The sequence below is a fragment of the Microcebus murinus genome, chromosome 19 (genome assembly GCF_040939455.1).
Source record: "Microcebus murinus isolate Inina chromosome 19, M.murinus_Inina_mat1.0, whole genome shotgun sequence".
Lineage (NCBI taxonomy): Eukaryota > Metazoa > Chordata > Mammalia > Primates > Cheirogaleidae > Microcebus > Microcebus murinus.
The window spans coordinates 47,387,971-47,405,850 of NC_134122.1; the positions used below are offsets into that span (position 1 = coordinate 47,387,971).

At 39.5% G+C, this 17,880-nt stretch overlaps 1 protein-coding gene across 2 annotated transcripts in view; it reads left to right on the forward strand.

The window, feature by feature from the left end:
* FMN2 (formin 2) overlaps positions 1-17,880 on the forward strand; it is a 307,908-nt gene that overhangs the window by 122,588 nt on the left and 167,440 nt on the right. For both annotated transcript variants that reach the window (XM_012738321.3, XM_075995507.1), the window contains exon 7: positions 11,354-11,441. In XM_012738321.3, coding sequence (XP_012593775.2) covers positions 11,354-11,441 — 88 coding nt within the window. The remainder of the gene's footprint in view (positions 1-11,353; positions 11,442-17,880) is intronic.

The window sequence follows — 17,880 nt, forward strand, 5'->3', positions numbered from 1 at the left end:
CACTGAATTTTAAATGCTAAAAACATAATATGAAAATTGTAGGTAGGACAACACATATGTAAAAGCACATTTTTAGAGGGAATTCTGAAGGAAAAAAACATAGCTCAGCAGGCTTGCATGCAGTAAGATAGATGAAACATTCCGATTACCAAGCTATTTGAAATGGTGAAGGGCCAAATTATGTCTTGCATAAATTCTACATGACAAAAATTGGCTAGAGAGACACAAGGCTATGTTCAAAGAATATAAAAGAGAAGATCGTATATTGATTTAAATTCAAGGAGTTTAAACATCTCTGCATGATTTCCTTTTGCTTTGAAAAATAGAGAGGGATGGAGATTTATGATAGTTGGTTTAAATTAGAAAAGCATTTTATTTTAAGAGCCTAGTGGTATTTATTTAAACTTTTTATTGTGTGTTCCTGTAGCTTTTTAAAATAAAATGTGAAATTTGGAAATGCAACCTATTAGAATAAAAATTTTATTAACATATATGGCCAAATGCCATTTGTTTTTCCTTATCAGTCTGTTTGGTATCACTTTGGGCTTTTTTTTTTTTTGTCAAGGTCATCTTAAATGCTTCAGGTTTGTCTAAGAAAGAAGTTGATATAAGTAAGGAACTGAATTTCTAATTCTTTTAAAATTATTCCTTTAAAGAAAAATATCAAAAGGCAGAAGATGTTCCCTTGGTTTTTTGTTAGTGGATTCTTGCATTGTATCTAGCACTGTGTTATATATAAGGTGTGTGTGTGTGTGTGTGTGTGTGTGTGTGTGTGTGTGTGTGTATGGCTAAAAGAGCCTGGAGCAGGGAAGCACATGAGCTTCGAAGCCACACTGAGCCAAGTGGAGGAAATCCAAGCCTGCCTGTCTTTGTCTTGGGTCTTTAGGCAATTCTCCACACTGAACGTCACTTTCTTCTGTGAATTAATATGTTATAGTAGTTATTATTTTGGTAGATGTGACTTGAATATGTTATATACATCAAACTGTTAGGAATTACTCCATTCAACTTGATTTTATTTAGAACAAGCCTGTGGCTCTGTATCTTTTTTTGTTTTTTTTTTTTTAACTACTTGCATTCTCAGAAAAGAATTTCACCATTGATAAATGTGGCTGATCTTGTGGGCTAGGTAGGTGTCATTCTCTTTATTTTAGTGCACCTTTCTTAACACCAAGTAGAACACATGTCTTAGACTTTACCATGTCACTCTTTTGTAGCATGCTGGTTTTTTTAATGGCATATCTTATGTCTGACTCGATTTCTGATTTAACAATGATTTATAATGGTATACTGATTGGCAAAAGATGGTAAAGGGGAGATATTGTTATCAAGAAACAATGGAGAGCCAGATGGATAGTAGTTTTTATTTGGTTAGAAGATGTCCTATAGACTTACTTGCACATACTTGAATTTCTTGCTTCTAGTTAGTTGGAAAAACCTGGGATATGGAACCAGGATGCCAGTATTAGGATCATGGACTAAATGAGAGTAAAAGCAGGAACCAAGAAGATGGTGTCAAGAGAGGTTGAAACATACTACTCAGTTGAGGAAGGAAGAGTAACCAGATTATATAAAAACCAAGAGACACAGCTCTCTAGACTGAAATCTAAGACGAACAAGAAACCAAGCGAGAGAGATGTGTAGACTGGGAGATTGGTAACCTTGCCAAATTCCACGGCTGTCAGTCTCCATCCTAGGGTGACTCAGACTCAAAAGCAAGACTGGCAAAGCAAGTAGCTTTCCCCCATGCCATCGCCTGATACCTACACCAAGAGACACAGCCAGGGCCAAGTTAAGAAACAGACAAATCTTGCCTGAGTAGGCTTTGCTAAATTTTCAGAGTTGACTTATATGTTCCTAATCATGGAGAGGTGTCAACTGGCATTTCACCGATTAGCACATGGTGCCTGCTTTGTTGCTGAGATTGTGCCTAGGCTGCCCAGGCAGAGAGGATTGTCTGGTGCCAACCAGATAGTTTGGAGATATCACTCTCGGGCATGGTCAGTGTCAATGCCTTGTGGTCTGCAGGGCCTTGGAATGCTGCTGGATGCCTGTGAGGTCGGCCACCCTGCCCCGAGGCTTAACATTAATCTGAGTAGGACAAGGTGGTAGTGTAAATAAGACTGCAGTCCTCCTGGGTTGTGGGGGTGCACTAAAAAAAAGCCTGATAACCTTTTGCTCTGCAAAATCCCATAGTAGCATTCTTCACTTTTGAGTGTGGACTAGTTAAGATTTAAGATGTCTGCTGTTTTCATGAAATAGTATCAGGCGGTTTAGAGAAGGCCCTTGGCTCATGATTCTCACTGGGTCAAAAATCTAGATGAATTTATCTTTCCAAAATAAGAAAATCAAATCTAAATCAACGTTGTGGGACGAGCAACAGTATGACTAAAGAGTTCTTAAAGAAACAACACTTTGTAAATGCCCCAAGGAGGTGGGAGTTGGCCAGTGTATGTGGTGTTCTCTCTCTTAATTCAAGATGTTTATCCTCATCACTAATAGAAAGTGATAAGGAATAAACACCTTGTAGTATTCCTCTTATTGGAATAAACTCACGTGCTTTTACAGTATTATAAAATATAACTGCTAGTTGTTGGATTATGAAATATAACACCAATTCCTGGCATCTGCAAGATGTTTTATATTATGAAAATATTTTGCATTTTACTGTATTTGTTTCAAGTTATGGGACTATTGCAGATGGATTATTAACTGTGTTCTACAAATAGGGAAATTGAGATCTTCAGGCTAAGGAACTTGTCCAAAATTATGTAGCAGCTAATTTAGGCCAAGAGCGTGGCCTGAAATACAGATCTCCTCCCTTCATGCAGATCAAATCATTGGAAATCTCAAGTCTGGGAATTGTTCTGTCTTTGCATTTCCTTCTATTGTTAAGTCTCTTGTTCAGTTTGGTTTCCCTATTTCCTATTTGCTCATATTCTCCTGCTCATTAGAGTGTTCTTGCCTGCATTTTGCAGCTGTTGTTCCTTGAGTGCATTGCATGCCTCTTGATATATTGCCCTGTGCTCTAATAATGTCTTTGTGAGGAACAGCAGTTTTTACATTTTACAATTCTGCTTTGGAATTTACCTTTACTTAATCTCTATAGTTGACTGTTCTTATCTTACCCCACTCAGAGAAGAATTTGCCTTATTGGATCTGGCCATTTATCCCTTTAATTTGATGTCCAGTTCCCAGCAAGGCCATTTCAAAAGAAAGCAATGTGCTCCCCTAACAAGGAATTAGGAAGCAAAACTCTTGTTTTGACTCTGCTTTTAGACCGAAAGCAGTAGTGTCTTTTTTTAGTATGTGATGTCACTAGATTATAAGAAGTTCCAAAAAAACTTTGAGTTATCTGTATTGGATATTTAATGTGGAGCCTTTTGATGGATCATCTTAATTAGCTATTAGTAGCATTCCATGTGACATATATAAAATACATTTTTTTAAAGTTCTGAATTAACAAACACCATTGTTAACTGATTAATAATTTAAGTGTGGTTTTGGCTGTGACATAATAAATATAGTTCACATCAGCTTTCTACTGTGTCTTGACATGGTTGTGAGGCAAGTTTATACGTTACTATCATGTCGTTCCTGAGTTTAGTAGTAGAATCGCAGCTCAGCCATTATTTGAATACTTTCTTTTCAGTGGTTCTGAATTTTATATCAATATCAGCTGTAGTGTTTTAATAAAATGCATATTCCAGGGATACTCCAGAGAATATTGCCTTTTCAGAATGGAGAGCAGGACCTTTTATTTAGAAGGTACCTAGGTTATTCTGATGTGTAGCCATAGTTGGTTGTCTAACCATGTTTCCAGGGTTACAGAGGGGCATCTAAAATGGGCATAGCAGTCTAGACAAGGTTCACTTAATCCTTAGATATTTATTGAGTGCCTGCAATGCATCCATCATTGTGCTGAGTATTGGAGTAGATGATATGCTATTGTCTTTAAAGAGGTGCTTATATTTATTGAAAACTGTCCCAACCATTATTTTATCATGTATATATCACAGTAGGAGAATATACAGTCTTTTTTTATTTCAGCATATTATGGGGGTACAAATGTTAAGGTTGCATATATTGCCCATGCCCCCCCCCCTCGAGTCAGAGCTTCAAGCCTGACCATCCCCCAAACATTGCACATCTCACTTATTATGTTTGTATATACCCATCCCCTCTTTCCTTCTCCCACCTGCCTGACACTCGATAAATGTTATTCCTATATGTCCACTTAGTTGTTGATCCGTTAATACCAATTTGCTGGGGAGTACATGTGGTGCTTGTTTTTCCGTTCTTGAGATACTTCACTTAGTAGAATGGGCTCCAGCTCTATCCAGGAATATACAAGATGTGCTATATCACTGTTGTTTCTTAAAGCTGAATAGTACTCCATGGTATACATATACCACATTTTATTAATCCACTCATGTATTGATGGGCACTTGGGTTGTTTCCACGTCTTTGCAATTGTGAATTGTGCTGCTATAAACATTTGAGTGCAGGTGTCTTTTTTGTAGAGTGTTGTTTGATCTTTTGGGGTAGATGCCCAGTAGTGGAATTGCTGGATCAAATGGTAGATCTACTTGTATCGCTTTAAGGTATCTCCATATTGCTTTCCACAGAGGTTGAACTAGTTTGCACACTCCCACCAGCAGTGTAGGAGTGTTCCTATCTCTCTGCATCCACTCCAGCATTTATTGTTTGGGGACTTTTTGATAAAGGCCATTCTTACTGGAGATAAGTGATATCTCATTGCAGTTTTGATTTGCATTTCCCTGATGATTAGAGATGTTGAGCATTTTTTCATATGTTCGTTGGCCATTATTCTGTCTTCTTTTGCAAAATTTCTGTTCATATCTTTTGCCCACTTTTTGATAGGGCTGTTTGATTTTTCCTTGCTGATTTTCCTGAGTCCTAAATAAATTCTAGTTATCAGCCTTTTATCAGACGTGTAACTTGCAAAATTTTTCTCCCATTCTGTGGGTTGTCTGTTTGCTCTCTTAACAGTTGTTTTGGCTGTGCAGAAGCTTTTTAATTTGATCAGGTCTCATTTATTTATTTTGTTGTTGCTATGATTGCCTTTGGGGTCTTCTTCATAAATTCTTCGCCTAGGCCAATGTATACAGTCTTATTGAGAGTAAAGGAGAGGCTCGTAAGTCAGCCCGTATAAGAGTCATGTGGGTGGTAGGGGGAATGTTCGGGAAAAGCCTCCCAGAGGAAGGAGACTTGAACATTCCTCTCCAGTGAATAGTCAGCGTTTGCCCTTTTGACAATGAAAAATACAGAAGTATAAGAAGCCACTCAGTATCTGCTAGCGGGGAGTGACAGGAGGAAGGCAGGACAGAACACTGGTCTGAGACAGGATTGCGATCCTGGAGGCAGAATGATAAGAGATCTCTGGGAGGAGGTGATAAGAACTGGCACCAGGGCTGTGGCAGTGAAAGAGGAAGGAAAGATAAGGAAGCCTCAGTGAAGCTGATGTGTGGCTGGGGATGGGAAATGAGGAGGAAGAATGAGTCAAAAGGTTCCCCAGACTGGGGATGTGCATCACTGAGATACAGGAGTTTTGAAATAGAGCTGGTTTGGCAGAGGACAAGCAGTTTCTTCATCCTCTGGGTCTTCTGTGCATTTACCCCAGTGTCTAGCATAATACCTGATGCTTAGTAGGTGCATTAGTTAAAATATGGGTTTGGCTGCCTCTGTAGTGACTAATACAAGATGAAAAGTTAATTTCTCTCTTTCACGGAGAAATCTGGGTAGGCCAGTGCCCAGGGAGGTACGGTGGTCCAGAGATTTATTTCCCAGCTCTGTGTTGGGGCTCATCAAGCTTTCTGTATCTGAAAGTCTTAATCTCTTGCTAGGCTTAGAAAGTTTTCAACTATTATTTCATTAAATAGGCTTTCTATCCACCCCCCTCCACCGCCCACCCCTTCCCGCCCCCCAGTCCACCCCCCTCCACTGCTTTACCTTCTGGGATACTGGAAGATTGAATATTTGGCCTCTTTATTATGGCCCACATGTCTTTCTTGTTCATTCTTTTTTATTTTTTATTTCAAATCTATATCTAACTGGATTATTTCGGGGGACGTCCCTTGAAGTTTTACGATTCTTTTTTTCTGCTTGATCTAGTCTATTATTGAAGTTCTTGAATGCATTTTGTATTTCATTCAGTGAATTCTCAGTTCCAGAATTTCTGTTTGGTTCCTTTTTGTTTCCCCAAAAAATGCATTTAGGGGGTAAAAGTGGTATTGTTACATGGGTGAGTTGTGTAGTGGATAAGTGTAAGCTTTTAATTTATCCATCACCTAAATAGTGTACATTGTGTTAATTTTTCATCCTGAACTCCCTTCCTGCACTCCCCCTCCTGAGTCTCCATTGTCCGTTAAGTCACTCTGTACAACGATGCACACCCATTGTTTAGCTCCCACTTATAAACATGAGAACATGCAGTATTTGGGTTTTTGTTCCTGGCTTACTTCACATAAAATAATGGCCTCCAGTTCTATCCAAGTTGTCACAAAAGACATTATCTCATTCTTTTTCATGGCTGAGTAGTATTCTGTGGTATATGTTTAGCACATTTTCTTTATTCACTCATCACCAGATGGGCACCAAGGTTGACTCCATATCTTTGCAATTGTGAATTGTACTGTAATAAACAGATGAGTGCAGGTGTCTCTTTTACAAAATGACTTCTTTTCCTGTGGGCAGTTCTCCAGTAGTGAGATTGCTGGGTCAAACAGTAGATGTACTTTTAATTCTCTGAGAAATTGCCATATTGTTCTCGATAGAGTTTGTACTAATTTATATTACTACCAACAGTGTATAAGCGTTGCCTTTTCATCATGTCTGTTGTTTTGTGGCTTTTTAATGATGGCCATTCTGACTGGGGTAAGGTAATATCTCATAGTGTTTTTAATTCGCAATTCCCTGATGATTTGTGATGTTGAACATTTTTTCATAAGTTTGTTGGCCCTTTGTATATCTTCTGAAAAATATTTGTTCATGTCCTTTGCCCAATTTCTAATGGGTTTATTTGTTTTTGTTTTTTTTTCTTGCTGATTTGAGTTCCTTACAGATTCCGGATATTAGTCCTTTGTTGAATATATGGTTTGTAAATATTTTATCTCATTCTGAAGGTTGTCTGTTTACTCTGTTGATTATTTCTTCTGCTGTGCAGAAACTTTTTAGTTTAAGTCCTTTTATTTGTTTTTGTTGTATTTCCTTCTGAGGTCTTATTCCATAAATTCTTTGCCTAGGCCAATATGCAGAAGAGTTTTTCCTAAGTCATTTCTAGAAGTTTTATGGTATCAGGTCTCACATTTAAGTCTTTAAACCATCTTGTGTTAATTGGTATATCTGGTGATAGGTAGGGATCCAGTTTCATTCTTCTGCATGTAGCTTTCTAATTTTCCAGCACCATTTATTGAATAGGGGAATCTCCTCTCCAGTGTATGTCTTGGTCTGCTTTGTCAAACATCGGTTGGTTGTTAGTTTTCATTGGAATCTATTACTGGAAAATTATTGTGTTTCTTTGGAGGTATCTTGTTTCTTTGCTTTTTCCTATTTCTTGTGTCTTTACATTGATATTTGTGTATTTCATGTAACAGTTGCTTGTTCTATTTTTTTGAATGTGTTTCTGATAGATTTTCCTGAAGATGTATCATGTATCTATGATATTCCTTGGGTACAACACTTTGGTTTTGATTCTGGGTGCCTGCAGTAGTATAGTCTTCATATGATTTCTTCAGCTGTAATCATAGTTGTTAGTGGAGATTGTGGTGAAGTTTTGCTGGGGACGGGGACTCCAGGTTGGCCAGTTTTGGGGTACCAGTGGTGGCAGCAGTGGGCTGAGCATGCCTATCTTTTGGCCCTAGGGTATACTGGCATAAGTGTTAGTAGGTCAAGGCAGGCCCATTCTTGGACTTCCAGGTGGCTTCCTAGGGTGCCAGCAGTAGCAGCAGTGGGCCAGGTGAGTGGGTCCTTGGACACCTGGGCAGCAGGTATGGTGTGGGCAATGGTAGTAGCAGTGGTGGGACACCCCTCTGGCTCCCATATGGTCTACACTGGTGTTGGACAGGCCAGTCCCCGAGCCTGTACGTGGCACATGTGGGTGGGTGCCAGCAGGTTGCGTAGGCTTGTTGTCCTCAGGCCCTAGAAAGAATGCTCAGTTGTCAATAGTGATGGATGGGCAGGGTGATCTCCAGGTCTCTGGACAGTGTGGTCAGGGACTGAGGGTGGTGGAGCTGAGCTGAGCAGTCCTGTCCTTAGTCCCCTTGCTGGTGTGTATGACACTGGCCATGGTTGGCAGAGGAAGAGTGGTCTCCAGGCCCCTGGCAGAATGGTTGGGACTGAGGGCGGTAGCAGCTGCCCCGTGGCCCTGCTACTGGGGAGGGAGTGATTTCTTTTAGTGATAGCAACCATAAACAGGTGACTGGGGAGGGTGTGCTTTGGCCCCAGGTTGTGGCTGCAAGCAGGGTAGCTTGTCTTCATGCACTTTTAAATGTGTGATGGCCTTACTAGGGATGGCAGGGTCATGGCAAATGGCTTTGTAGTTTGGCCCTGGAGGCAGCAGCCAGCAGAGGTGCCAGCTGTGCATGGGGGATGTCACAGGAGCTCCGTGCATGTGGAGACAGAGGGGCTGTTGGGCCGCAGGGCAGGGTGCCGTCTGGTCGGGGCTGGCTTCTCAAAATGGCTCCTTGCTGTAGCTGTTTCTGACTCCGAGGATATATGGGATGAAGCGTGAGCTCCCTCTCCAGAGCAGTGCTGTCACGTGGTCCCCAGGCAGCTCCCTGTGTTAGTCCCAGGGCCTGCGTGGGTCAAGGGGTGCTCCCTGGGCTAAGGGTGCAGGAGTCTGTGGTGGGAATGTGAACCCCTGGGGGGTCACTCACTCACCCCTGTCCCACAGTAGGGAAACTCTCTGGGGTCCCAGCTGATCCTGGCTGAGCAGGCTGCCTTGCTTCCCTCTCCTTCCTGCCTTAGGTCTTCCCTTTCACTCCTCTTTTGAATCCTAGTGTTCTCTTTTCCTTAGGTGAGGTTGGTCCTGTGATTATTTACTCACTATTTTTGTTCTTCTTTGTAGAGGAAGCGAGTACTGGATGCCTCTAGCCAGCCATTTGATCCTCCCTCCCCAACTTTTTTCTTGCATTTTTAATACATTCACAGGTGATGATGATGCCCACTTTGTGAACCACTGGACTAGATTGGGGGAGACCAGTTAGAAATCTTTTGCACTGATGCATGCAGGATATAATATAGAACTACGCGTTGACAATTGAGTTGAGGAGGAGGGTTGGTTTCCAAAGATTAGGAGAATCTGTACTTGACAGAGCTTTATAACACAGCAGAGTGTGCAGGTAAATGGGAGGGAGGAGTGTGTAGACTGATTTCTAGATTTCTAACTGTGGTTAGTAGATGGGAAATTGAAGTATCATTATCTTAACATGTAGAATAAAGGAGGAGAAGCTGGCTAGAGATTTTGGTCTGGGACTGATAAGAGTTTGGTTTTAGACATGTTGAATAGAGGTCTCTGTGGGCTGTTTAAGTGGAGATAACTTTTAGGAAAGTAGCAGACTGCCAAGTTGAAGATGCAAGCATTTGTGTCTATACAGGAGATACTATAGGTTATAAAATGAAGAGAACAAGGTGTAAAGAACAGAACTCCAGGGCACCCAGATATTCAAGCTGAAATCACAACGATTCATCTTTAAAAGGACCGAGAAGAACTGGCAGGAGACCTAGGGTAGAGACTTTCTATAAAATGTGATCAACATGCCAACACTATAGGGAGGTCCAATTATGTGTGGATTCAAATGTGACCATTCAGATGTGACCACAAGATGATAGGAAACCTTAGAAAAAGCAGTTATATCAAGAATATGGGCCCAGATTGCATTGATCTGAGGTTAGAAATGGTTTTCAGGACAGAGTACACACCTTCTGCTTCTCTTATATTAAATTTCTGTTTTTCAGCTCCGAAGATGGCAATGCTATTGACATAAATACTTTGCTGTACTAGTGGATTAATATTCAAGTTTTAACCTAGTTTTTCTAGGTGAAATTTAATAAGATGTTGAAAGAGCAAATTTAGAATAAAAATGTAGATTTTTTTTTTTTTTTTTAGAAAGCAGTGCTTGTCTCTTACCACGGAGGCTTTCAGAAATGATCAGGGAGGTTTGTAGAAATTATCAGGGAGGTTTGTAGAAATGATCAGGGAGGTTTTTGTGGTTGGTCCTTATGAAAGTGTTTTGTTCTATTCTCCACCCCCATCGCTGCTGGGGAACCAAGAATGCTGTTATTGCTATTAGGAATATTGTTTTACTCTGTGACTTTGTGTGACAGCTGGGTATGATTATTTTATTAGTTTTGTGATTGACCCAATTTAAACCAAAAAGGAAGACAAGGTCAACAAATGTGATAGCTGTTAAGGCAGCTGTCACTTCTGGTAATTTGACCATAACCATTTTTCTTTCCTTTTCCCCCAGTGTTTTTCTAAGCAGATTTAAAACAAAACACTGAGAGTAAATAGAAATTGCTGCCAATCACATGATCAGGACCTGGGATAAGAGATTCATAAGCAGGATTTCTTGGTGGTGTGTTATTATCCGGAAAATATGGTTAAAACACGCCTGTTCTGTAACAGTCTGCCTACCTCTATTTTAGGAAATCTTCTCTTGGAATTGTGTGCACTAACTTTTCAAGACTCGCTGGGCACCCAGACTTGAGATTGGAGCTGGTGCAGTCCTTTCAATTTGATGCTTGTATCCCTCTATTAACTAGTTGGAAAGTTCTCCACAAAATGTGGGTCAGATGCAGGATGACAAGAACTGCCAGTAAACAGTGAGCTTTCTAAATGACCCCAATAAAAGCATATTTTCTATTTTGTGATATTGATACAACTGAGCTGATTTAGCAGATTCTCTGTGTGTACTTTCATTTTTCCCTTCAATTGTTGACCTGCGTTTTAAGGATCTAGAACGCTTCCCATGTCGGAGGCTGCAAATGATCACATATAATTGATATTTTACGGAAACTTACTTACAGACTTATTTCCTACACTCTTAGAAATTTTACTTGTTGATAGATCATGCTCTTAAAAGACTGGTAAAGAATATGTCTTTCAGGCTGATGGTGAATACTGGTGGAAAATGGTTGATTTTGGAGATTTATGATATTAAACTCAAAAGCTCTCTCTTCAAACATTAAAAAAAAAGGTTTTGAATACTTTCAGTAATGACACAGATGTTTTCTTTTAATTTGTTCTTTATTTAGGATTCTAAAGAATATGTTATTAAGCATATTGGAATTTAAATTAATGTTTTCCTTTTTTCCTTTCTTTCTTGATTAGGTTGTCAAGTTATTAAGCAACAAAAGATCGCAAGCAGTTGGAATATTAATGTCTAGTCTTCATTTAGACATGAAAGACATACAACATGGTAAGTGTAAAAATAAAAATTTATCCGTTGAATATTAAAATTCAAGCTAAAGGTTATGATGTTTGATGGTGAAATTATTTTAAATTTAGGATTTCTATGTGTATGGAGATTAGTATATTTCCTGTAAGTGCTACCAAACTTTCTCCCATGATTGTTTCAGAAAGGTTTACTATTTACTTGGCTAGTCTGATATTTCTATACCTTGCTAAGAACTTAATTCTCATGTGACATGATCTTAGTTAAGGCTGCTATAACAAAGTACTCCAGACTGGATGGCTTATTGATGACAGAAATTTATTTCTCAAAGTTCTGGAGGCTGGAAATCTGAGACAAGGGTGCCGGCATGTTTGGGTTGTGATGAGGGCTCCTTTCAAGTTGTAGACTGCCATCTTCTTCTTGTAACCTCATGTGGCAGAACAGCTCTCTTGGGTCTCTTTTATAAGGGCACTAATCCCATTCATGAGAATTCCATCCTCACGATCTAATAACCTCCCCAAGATCCTACCTCCTAATGCCATCTTACTAGGGGTTAGGATTGTAACATATGATTATGGGAAAGACACATCCAGTCCAATGCAGATCTATTTAGTCTGTATTAATAAATATGTAGTTTCTATATTATAGGAAGTCCTAGTCCCACTGTGCTCTGTAACTACTGAGATCATATCTGAAGTGTATACTTCTGGATGCCACACGCAAGAGTTATTGATAAACACTAGTGTGAGCCGGATAGTGGGGCGTTTCAGACATGACAAATACCCGGAGAAGATAGTCCTCAGGAGAAAAAAAACAGATTGAGCCTTGAGTCTCAAGTGTTTGATAAGCTAATATAAAGGAGAAGTCGTAAACCTAAAGTTCTCTATCAGATCAGCGTCAACCAGCCTGCGAGTTACAGGAAAGCATGTTTCAGTTGTTTTAAGAATGTTCTTGTGATTAGAGATGTCAACTAGTAAACTAGATTGCCATGTTTAGTGATGAAATGAAAACAAAACTTTTCAAGAGGCTGAATAACTGTGTTTTTAACTTCATAAGTATGGTTTTCTTTTAAAAATACTTATTATATAAAATTTCAAATATATGAAATGAAAGAATTTAATGAGCCTTCCATATACTCTTCATCCAGTTTCAGCAGTTATCAACATTTTGCCAATGTTATTAACAGCTATCTTCTTTACTTTTTTTTTTTGTTTAAGTACTTTAAAACAAATCCCTGATACCTTGTGATTTCAACCGTAAATACTCTATTAGTTTTATTTTGCTTCTAACATGGAGAAGGTGATTGGGGCTGAATGACTGTTTCCGATGTCTTTAGAGCACTGGGTGGGGCGTGGGATGTGCTCTTAGTCCTCCTGTTCTAAGATACTGTGAGATGCCAAGAGAGTCCCTAAAGCAGATTCATCATATGTAACCTTCTAGGGTGAAAAACTGGTCCCCCTTATTCCAGTTATCTGGGACAACTATAGTGTAAACCCCTGGGCTTGTCTACACACAGACGGACTGAATTGTTTTTTCTAATAGCCACAAAAGATAATTTCAAATTATTTTTCCCACTAGTGTTATTGACAGTGGGATGACACAGGGAAGCAGTGATACCATGACCTTCGTGTTGTGGGTTTAACTTACATCTTTAACCAAGCGTATAGAATAGTTTTTATGTTTGGAATTAGGGTGATTTTTTTTAACATTTTCTAAATGGCTTTAGATTCAGTATTTTAATACTTGGATTTTATTCTGCAGTGGACAGGCATTACCATGCCATATCCTCCTATCACATTTACGCCGAGAGATATTACCCGAAGGTGAAGAGAGAAATTAAATTTATATTCAGAATGTCCCTTAAGCTGCCCAGAACCTTAGAATAGATTTAAAGCAGATTGAATTATCCAGTGGAATGCCAGTTTACCTATTAAAGAAATATGGTTTCAAGTATAACGCAGACCTTATAAATCATGAAAGCATTCAACTGGCTTTCTCACTCACCCCTTTGTGAATGTGGATTCTATTTGTTAGGCTTAAAATATTGTGTGGAATAATTCATAAATAGCACCGGCTTGGAATGCCCTGTCAATTGATGAGTAACTCTTAATCACAATTTAAGTTTTTATTAAATTGTTTTGATGGTGGGGAGACTTCCTCATGCTGAAACGTTTGGGGTGGTAGTCATAGAAGAGAACGCCAAGGCTGGCGCCAAGAAGGACTGGGTATTTCTAAAGCTGGCAGATGTAGCCCTGTTAAGTCATAGAATGAAATCTGAAAATAATGATATGGTCCTTTCCTTCAGTCAAATATCCAGCTCGGGTTGAGTTAATAATGAGAACCTTATGAACAAAGGAGTCCGCCTGACATCTGTGTTCTGTGGTGAAGCCAGTGAGTTCATTGAAAATTTGCTCGCTTAACATGCAACCCTAACAATAACATGGCATGAACGTCAGTAGTTGAAGGGTCATACAGAATTACGCATAAACTTTATCCTATTAGGACGTGAAGTGATTGCTTGAGTCTCTTTGAAACCCTGCACGTGGTCTTCTAAAAACAAAAAACAAAAAAGGGGGTGGGCGCCTTCCAAGTCTAAAGAAGCGAGTGGTTGTGCCTTTCTGTAGATAAAATCCTGTTCTGCCTCTGGACTGTCTGGGACCATGATTTACATGTGTGAACCGCTCGCGGCCTCTAGAATAAACTTGCCTTCTCTGGGGACATGCCTCCACTGAGAAATCCACAGAAGCATAAACATCATTGATTCTGGATAGAGAAGTGGCCACAGGATTTACCCAGACCTCCAGTGGCATTCTGTGCAAGAGCGACCCGGGTACTGTTGGCGGTCCTGCTTCTCTCCCAGCATCTCGCAGCTCGTTAACGGAACACGCCGAGCTCGCACCCCGGCCTCTTTAGCAGTCCAGATTGTTTTCAGTTTCGTTCAGATGCGCTGCTTCTCTGAGACTGTGCTTTCCTACGACTGGCATTGGTTTCTCTAAAACAAAGTATCTGTCATATGGTTATGAGCAGCCGGAATCGTTTTCTCTCCTTCTCAACTTTCCTTTGGAGTTGCATTTACTTTGTAATGTTTCTATTTTAAAGTTGCCCTGTTAGAGGAATCAGTGCATGTAAGGTTTGGGTTCTAGGTGTCAAAGGTCGAGCCGTGGCCCTGCCACCGTATGCACCGAGCGCCACACCCGGCGCAGCCCCTAGAAGGGACATGGGCTCAGCAGAGGCAGAGTCCTCAGCAGCGCATACAGCAGAAGACAGAGAGGAGAGGAGAGGACAGGCTCTTGACTCAGTTTATTAATATGGCAAATATAAGTGAGGCATCCCCCAAATAACCTCTGTGTGTGTAAAAGTTACAGTGAAGGCCTGAGCTGCTGGAGTGCATTAGTGAATCTATCTGGTAATTTCTAAACTGACCAGCAGTTATAACATGACAGCTCTGAAAAATGCCACTCTGTGGTTTAGAATAATTTAAAGTCTATGATGAAGGTGCCTCCCAGAGAGGATTTGCTCTTTTTTTTTTTTTTTTTTTTTTGCGTGTGGTGTGCTAGGTATAGGGGAATTATAAGTTTAGGATTACCTTAAATCAAGCTCTGTGGGTCCCTTTAGGCAGTGCCAGCTGCTCATCCACTGCATAGATGGGTTTCCCTGAGTTAGTATAACCCTTTGAGCCCCAGTTTAATGGGGGGAAGGGTCTATAATCTGGATGTTGAATGAGCTCTGGGCTTGATATTTGGCCCCTGGTCTCATGAAGCTGTCAATAGAAATTCAGATTTATTGGCATAGACAAATACCCTCAGGGCAAACACAGTTAGTAAGCTAGCTCAGTTCTCTGGGTTCACTTTCCTTTTGTTTAGCATGGTAATTCCTTACTATTTCATCTGATCTTTGATGCCTTTACGATATTTTTATAAATGTATTTTATCCAAAATTTTTAGGTGTTAGTGGAAGGATCGATTCAAATAATTTAGTCTGTTATTCCCATAAATTGGTATTATGTGAATATCCTATAGCTTTATAGTAGTGGTTTAGTTTTGTGAAAATAGGTTGAAATTTTTTATACAACACTTGGCCCGTATTTCAGGGGTCAGTATGCTATTCACAGACCTTAGGTCCATTTTAGTAGATAATAGTAGGTGCAAAAGAATTTCAAATGCCATAAGGCTTGGCTTTATCTGCTCCCTCACATCTCATTAACTGATATCCATGTAATTTATCAGCATACCTGGGATACTTTGAGAGTGGGAGGTGACACTATTAATAATAATGCCTGCATAACAAGTGTAAAGTGGGGGAAATTTTATAGTTACATTAGTATAGTCACCCTACTGCCAGATGAAACGGAAACAAATTTCAGATCTAATCCTCCCTCATACACAGATATTTATGTATTGACCAGCAGAAACAAAACTGTTTGAAAAACCTGCTTTGTGAACTTGAAGTTGTCTAGCTCTCTGTCCGTATAGGTGCTCTTACCATGATCTTATCTAAAAGGTTTACTCCAGACAGATGCAAACACATCGTAGAGGTAGGAATCCGTTTTCCTTATAGTCTATATACCAGGCAACTTGAAACCCAACTCAGCCAGTGACTCAACCCAGTATTGCTTAGGTTCTAAGCCTCAGGCAGCCTCCTTAAAGATCCAACCTTTTAGCCTCCACTAGATTCTTATACTCTATGGAAGTGGGTATAGGTGGAATATCTCTAAGAGGTTTAACTAATCCACAGATCCTGAATAGTTTTAGTTTCATCAATGAGAGCCCATTTCAGACAATAGTATGCTCATTATAAGCCTCCCTAGCTGATTTGTATAGGGATAGCTGAGCAGCTTGCATTAACTACCTCTGGAGTATGGTCTTTCTTACATAGTGCCGGGGTGTGTAACCGCCATCCCTGAGGTTATTATTAGGACCACTGACTATGCATAAAGTTGGAGCTTTAACTGGCTCATACATACTATGACATTCCCTCTGCAAACATATATTAAAATAGATTAGAGAGATTATAACAAGGAATACATAAATATATTCAATGATTCCTCCCATCGAAGTAAGTTTCAGTATCCCACAGGAATGGCCAGCCCTCGGGTATTAACTGCTGTGGTTCCTTCTTGTCGTTTATATCTGCCCCATCTATAGCTAACGGGAATTGTGGGCCCCTGGGCAATGAATGCTAGCTTATGTCCTTGTTGAAATTTCTGTCCTGTTTAAACATGATTTATGAAAATCATGTGTCTTGAATGAGATAATTATGTAAACAACCTTGCATTCTGTCAGAAATACAGTCTATACAGTCAACGATATTGTGCTTATTCTTTGGTCTCTAAGCCTAATAATTGATTCCTTAAACACCCTTTATTTAAAAATTCATAGTTAATAGTACCTTACTAGGACAATACCCGTGCTTTTAGGTTTAAATCAGAAATTCCAGTGAAATGTCAGTATTAGTTATGACTTCCCACTGGAACGGAGTCATGTTGCTATTCTTTTGATCTGTCATTGACTTTCCTCAAAAGGGTTCAAAGATGAGAAGCCTCATCCTGAAAATTGTCTAGGAATAAATTACCTAAGGTAGCAGGTACAAGAAAGTGAATTGCTATTGGTAAGCAGGATATATATTCTAAGATCTTTCATAATCAAATATTTTTATTGGTATGTGAAAAGATGAAAATAACTGTTGGCTTGAATTTTGCTTTTTTCTCCCTTCTCCCCTCTACTATTATCACTAACAGTTGTATAAAATGGTCCAGAGGAGGGGAGTTAATTTCTATTTTATAGTGGAGGGAACGGAGGCTTAGAGATTAAGCCGGCCTAGTTATTTACCTCAATAGGGCCAGAAGAGGCATCCGGTTTCGTTGATTCCTAATTCAATGCTTTCTGTTCTGTGCATCGTGTAAGCTTGTTACCCAACGTGGGCACGTGTTACCTAATGAAATGAGAATATGCAACATACGTAAAAACAAAGCCAGCAAAAGGGCATAATCGTTTTGGCCACCAGTTGTTTCATTTTTTAGAGTTACTGGAACACTAGAAAATATAAATTTAGCAAACTATTCATCGCATTGTGTCTTTCTATACAGATTCCCCAGTTTGTGCATTGACTCTGTTCTTTAGAGAAAGGAGGTTGTGAATTTTTTTCATATCTGAGAATTAAATAAGGAAAAAAATACTTTCAAGGAAATTACTAATGGAATTGCTTGTTCTTGATTGAACCAAGCTAAGATAAATGAAATATGTCTCATAATGACATTTTGGTCAATGACAGAACACATATATATGATGATGGTCCCATAAGATTATAATGGAGGTGAAAAATTCCTATCACCTGGTGACGTTGTAGTGCAACACATTACTTTTTCTATGTTTAGGTATGTTTCCATATACAACTTACAATACTGTTAAGATTGCCTGCAGTATTCAGTACAGTAACTTGTCATACAGGTTTATAGCCTAGGAGA